Raw genomic sequence first — 6,128 nt, forward strand, 5'->3', positions numbered from 1 at the left:
TTGGACTTGGACTTGGACTTGGACTTGGACTTGGACTTGAGACTTTCTACAGTAAACAAGGACCTGTGCTGGTTTGGACCCAGTTCCTGACCTGGTTTGGTGGATATTTGTGTGACTCTGAGGTAGTGGCTCTTGTGTAATGAGGTCAGAGGTCAGGCATGTGAGAGTGAGCGTGTCGTGTGTGTGGTCAGGTCAGTTTGGTTTATCTGAACAGCACGAGTGTCTCATTCTGTCCTCAAGAGCAGGAGTTTGTCAGTTCATGGAGACCTCAGACTCAGGTCCATCGTGTCAAACCTGCACATGGTTCCCACACGTCCTGGAAACCTGGAAAATAATTGAATTTAATCAAAACTCACCATATTTTGTACAGGAAAAAACAGAACATAAAACTGACTCTAACTGAAACTGAAAAACAGCCGAGGACTTGTGTACCGCAGTTTGAGAAACACTGCCTTGGACGACATCAGAACTTTTTCCTTTTTCATTAAGTTATAATCATGGATGTAGGTTATAATACATAAAATAAAGCACAATAAAACAACATACAACACACAGGGCTTAACGTGAAACTAAATCCTGCACCTGAACGTCCTGCAGCTTCACCAGGAGGTTTAAAAAGACTGTTAATTGAGCCAGTTTTAGTTTTGTTTCTTATATTATTATTATATTTATTTATTTATTATTAGAAATCCCCGTTGTTACATGAATATTTACATGCATAAAAATACAATGAAACTGAAGAACGTCATGGTTTCTTACACTTGCACAAGAGTGTGTGACTTTATGTACTGCATGTGTGTACAGTGTGTGTACTGCATGTGTGTACAGTGTGTGTACAGTGTGTGTACTGCATGTGTGTACAGTGTGTGTACTGTGTGTGTGTACAGTGTGTGTACTGTGTGTGTAGTTGTATATAAGCTGCAGAGCCTGAGGACAGAACACTCTCAGATCTGCTGCAGGTCAGTCTAACTCTTTCTCTCACACTTTATAACCAAACTTTCATTCATTAAAAGCACTTAATGAACATAGAATTAGTTAAGCGTGATTCAGGCTCAGTAACTACTTCATAAGGTTCATTTTAGAATTATTCTTAATAAACTATTCATTAAATACTGTCCTAAAGCAGGAATAAGTTCAGTGTTATCATCTTTTTACTTTTATTTACCTTTTATTCAATCTTGTAATTATTATTTTTATCTTCTTAGGACTTACTTTCAGTATTTAAATGTATTTAAATGATGTGATGTGTTTATTTCTGTCGAGCTCCAGCTGTGAAACTGTTCCTTCCTGGAGTCGATGTATTTACGTTCAACACAAATGATAAATTAATAAAAATACATAACGAACAACCACAAAACCACGGCAGTTTCTGCAATACTTTATTTTATAATTATTTTTTAAATTCGTTTTATTATTATTATTATTATTATTATCATTATTATGTATTATTTTATCATTATTATTATTTTATTTATATAGTCATTATTATTATTACTTTATTATCATCATTATTATTATTATGTTATTATTATTATTTTATTTATATTATTATTATTTTTATCAGTATTATTATTGTTATTTTATAATTATCATTATTATCATCATCATCATCATTATTATTATTATTATTATTACCGTGTATTTGCATTTACATGTTTCTCTTTTACCAACATGCAGCTCGTTAACAGAACTCACACAATTATTTGTTTTTTTTAACGTGCTAAAGTTGAGTGACCTCAGTGCAGCCGGTCTTTACCTTAATGAGTTGAGTGTTTTTTACAGTGTAACTTCACTGAGTTACTCGAGTAAACGTTCCTCTTACTTTCTCTGTTTGCTGGAGTCAGACGTTCATCTGCTGCAGACGCTGAGATTTACTTTGTGCTTCTTCTATTTCCTCTCTCCATCTTTCCTCTTCATCTTTCTTTCCTCTTTCTCTTTTCTTTTCTCTCTCTCTTTCTTTCTTGGCTCTGCTCTTCACTCGCACGTTGGAGCGTCAGAATCTCCTCCACGTTGGATCTGATCGTGTGGTTTTTGTGCAGAAGGATCTGGACTCGAGGAGGAACATGATGCTGGTGAGACAGAAGCCCCGACGGGAAAGTGTGTTCTTATTATAGAAAAATAGAAATAAACTGTATATATATATATATATATATATATTGTAGATTTACTGAGTTTGAATGAGCTTTGACTCAAAAAACATAAAAAAATGAATCAATGAATCAATTTAATCGTTTAATCCTCCCAAACGTCATGTAAAAAAGAGGGACGGATGAGGACCAGACTTTAGGGTCCAGGTCCAGGTCTAATTCCAAGTCTTAAGTCTGGGTCGCATCCGGGTCTGGGTCCAGGTCCAGGTCCAAGTCCAAGTCCAAGTCCAAGTCCAAGTCCAAGTCCAAGTCCAAGTCCAAGTCCAAGTCCAAGTCTAAGTCTGGGTCAAGTCCGGGTCCAAGTCCAGGTCCAAGTCCAGGTCCAGGTCCAGGTCCAGGTCCAAGTCCAGGTCCAGGTCCAGGTCCAGGTCTAAGTCCAAGTCTAAGTCCAGGTCTAAGTCTGGGTCAAGTCCGGGTCAAAGTCACGTCCAGGTCTGAGGCTGCATCCTCTGGTGTCACGTGAAGCTCTGACTCCGGCGTCGTTATCTGAGTCTAATAAAGACAGAAATACTCCGACCCCTGACCCCTGACCTCTGACCTTTGACCTCGGCTTTACTGGAGCTGGTTATTCTCAGTTTATTGTGAGTTTGACGACGAAACTGAGCCACTGTTTCCACCGTCACAGTCAGAGTCAGAAACACTGGACTTCTGGAAACTTTAGGACACTTTAGGACTCTCTGAGACACTATTAGACAGTTTTGGACACTTTCAGACAGTTTCAGACACTTTGAGACACTTTGGGACACTCTGAGATACTTTTGGACACTCTCAGACACTTTCGGACACTTTCGGACACTTTCAGACACTTTCAGACACTTTCGGACACTTTTAGACACTTTTGGACACTTTTGGACACTGTGGGACATGTTGGGACACTTTGGGACACTTTCAGTCTTGTCTCCATGGTGATGGGATTGCTTTGCCTGAAATGTTCCACAGTATGACATTAAACTCATCAAAATCTCCACAGAGCTGACCTGTGACTCGGCCTGGTGACGTCACCTGCTCGTCTCCATGACGACGCATCAGTTTAATGCCATAACGAAACATTCAACCGCAAAAAGGTGTCTTGCCCTCTCCAGGTGGAAGAGTAATCTAGAGTCTCGGGTTCACGTGTGAAGACAAAGCTCTGGATTTACAGGTCACTCTATGTTCTGACCTCACCTATGGTCATGAGCTTTAATGACCCAAAGGACCAGATCGAGGATACAAAAGGTCAAAAAGAGTTTCCTCCGCCAGGTGGCTGGGCGCTCCCTTAGAGATAGGAGGAGGAGCTCAGTCACACAGGAGGAGCTTGAAGTAGAGCCGCTGCTCCTCCAGCTGAGGTGGCTTGAGCATCTGTTCCGGAGCCTCCTGGGCTCCTCCTTGGGGAGGTGTTTCGGGCATGTCCCACCGGGAAGAGGCGCCGGGGAAGACCCAGGACACACTGGAGGGACTATGTCTCTCGGCTGGCCTGGGATCCCCCCGGAGGAGATGGAGAAAGTGTCTGGGGAGAGGGAAGTCTGGGAGTCCTTGCTTAGACTGCTGCCCCCGCGACCTGGCCCCAGAAAAGCTCCCCCTCTCCTTTATTCGCTCCCCTTTGCCCCCCCTCGCGCCGCCTCGCTCTTTCTCGCGCCTCCTCGCTCCCCCTTGCACCTCCTTGCTCCCCTCTTGCTCCTTCTTGCTCCCCTCTCGCGCCTCCTTGCTCCCCCTCGCTCCTTCTCGGGCCTCCTCGCTCCCCCTCGCTCTTCCTCGCGCCTCCTCGCTCCTCTTCGCTCCTCTTCGCTCCCCTCTCGCTCCTCCTTGCTCCTCCTCGGTCCCCTCTTGCGCCTCCTTGCTCCCCCTTGCTCCTCCTCACTCCCCCTTGCTCCTTCTCGCTCTTCCTCGCACCCCTCTCGCTCCTCCTCGCTCCCCCTTGCTCCTTCTAGCTCTTCCTCGCTCCCCCTCGCTCCTTTTCACTCTTCCTCGCTCCCCTCGCTCCTCCTCGATCCTCCTCGATCCTTCTCGCTCTTCCTCGCTCCTCCTCGCTCACCTCTCGCGCCTCCTCGCTCTTCCTCGCTCCCCCTCGCTCCTCCTCGCTCCTTCTTGCTCCCCCTCGCTCCTCCTCGCTCCTTCTCGCTCCTCCTCGCTCCCCCTCGCTCCTCCTCGCTCCCCCTCGCGCCTCCTTGCTCCCCCTCGCTCCTTCTCACTCTTCCTTGCTCCCCCTCGCTCCTCCTCGATCATTCTCGCTCTTCCTCGCTCCCCCTCGCGCCTCCTCGCTCCTCCTCGCGCCCCCTTACTCCTTCTCACGACTCCTCGCTCCCCCACGCTCCTACTCGCTCCTTCTCGCTCCCCCTCGCTCCTCTCTAGCTCCTTCTTATTCCTTTCTCGCGCCTCCTTGCTCCCCCTCGCTCCCCCTCGCTCACCTCGCTCTTCCTCGCTCCCCCTCGCTCTTCCTCGCTCCCCCTCGCTCTTCCTCGCGCCTCCTCGCTCCCCCTCGCTTCCCCTCGCTCTTCCTTGCTCCCCCTCGCTCCTTCATGCTCCCTCCTCGCGCCTCCTCGCCCCCCCTTGCTCCTTCTCGCTCCCCCTCGCTCCTCCTCGCTCCTTATCGCTCCCCCTCGCTCCCTTCTTGCTCCTTCTTATTCCTTTCTCGCGCCTCCTCGCTCCCTCTCGCGCCTCCTCGCTCCCCCTCGCTCTTTCTCGCTCCCCCTCGCTCTTCCTCGCCACCCTCTCGCTCTTCCTCGCTCCCCCTCGCGCCTCCTCGTTCCTCACGCCTCGCGCCTCGTGTTCCGGCGCCGCAGCTGAAGGTCACAATACGGAGGCGTCGTTGCGGGGGTCATGTGACTCTGGGTCTTTAACCTTTGACCTCTGGCGTGTGATTTGTGGGTTGTTTACGGCGGGAGGCCATGGACCGGCTCCAGACACCTGTCATCGTCCTGGCGACAGTCTGAGGCTTAACGATGGATCTGTTCCGTCGTCGAGCAACGAGCGAAAAACAAGAAAACAATAAAACAAGTAACTCAATCAACTAAAACGCAATTAAGATAAATATATATAATAAGAATTTGGCAAAAAATATAAAAAAATATCTTAGAATAACACATTTTTTAGGTCCATATCTTCACTTCCTGTTTATAAATCATGACATCACGCTGGGAAATTATCCAGGAAAAAAAAAAAAAAAAATGGCAAATTAAAATGACTTAATTTTGTTGTTGAATTCATGTTTAAAGAGTCAAAAAAGTTGTTTCTTTGTGTAAATTATGCATAAACTGAATGAGTGTCCCTGGTGTGATGTCACTTCCTGCATGAGTGTCCCTGGTGTGATGTCACTTCCTGTCATTTTCTACAGATTTTTCAACGTTTCCTCCTCAAATACCTGCTCGATTGGTGTAAAGTTATTATCTATATTAACGATACCACTGAGAGAAACATAAAATGTCTCTCTGTTTGTTTGTTTGTTTGTTTGTTTGTTTGTTTGTTCGCAGCAGGCGGGAAACTACGAGGCGTCGGTGGCGTTGGAGAAGTTGGACTCGGAGCCGACGCTGCGCACGGACAAGTGTGGGCGCCCCCTGCTGGAGACACCCGACGACCTGCACAACCTGATGCTCCTGATGAAGACCAAGAGACAGAGGCCCAGACCGGGACAGAACCGGAGTGTGGGGAACGTCCAGAGAGTGGTGAGAATGCCCGGGGAGAACGCCCGGAGAGTGGTGAGAGAACGTCCAGAGAGTGGTGAGAATGCCCGGGGAGAACGCCCGGAGAGTGGTGAGAGAACGTCCAGAGAGTGGTGAGAGAACGCCCGGGGAGAATGCCAGGAAGGTGGTGAGAGAATGTCAAGAGACTGGTGAGAGAACGCCCAGAAAGTGGTGAGAGAATACCTGGAGAGAACATCCAGAGAGTGGTGAGAGAATGTCCAGAGAGTGGTGAGAGAACGCCTGGAGAGAACGTCTGGAGTGGTGAGAGAACGTCCAGAGAAGGGTGAGAGAACGTCCAGAGAGAACGCCCGGAGAGCATTTTGCT

The 6,128-nt window shown here is 47.5% G+C and overlaps 1 protein-coding gene across 1 annotated transcript in view; it reads left to right on the forward strand.

The window, feature by feature from the left end:
- Positions 1-5,565: 5,565 nt before the first annotated feature.
- LOC140376957 (uncharacterized) overlaps positions 5,566-6,128 on the forward strand; it is a 4,366-nt gene continuing 3,803 nt past the window's right edge. The window contains exon 1 of the mRNA XM_072462206.1: positions 5,566-5,785. Coding sequence (XP_072318307.1) covers positions 5,711-5,785 — 75 coding nt within the window. The 5' untranslated portion in view covers positions 5,566-5,710. The remainder of the gene's footprint in view (positions 5,786-6,128) is intronic.

Source organism: Eucyclogobius newberryi, unplaced genomic scaffold (genome assembly GCF_026437365.1).
Source record: "Eucyclogobius newberryi isolate DKJ021-1_F unplaced genomic scaffold, fEucNew1.0.hap1 SCAF_10, whole genome shotgun sequence".
In the NCBI taxonomy this organism is placed as follows: domain Eukaryota; kingdom Metazoa; phylum Chordata; class Actinopteri; order Gobiiformes; family Gobiidae; genus Eucyclogobius; species Eucyclogobius newberryi.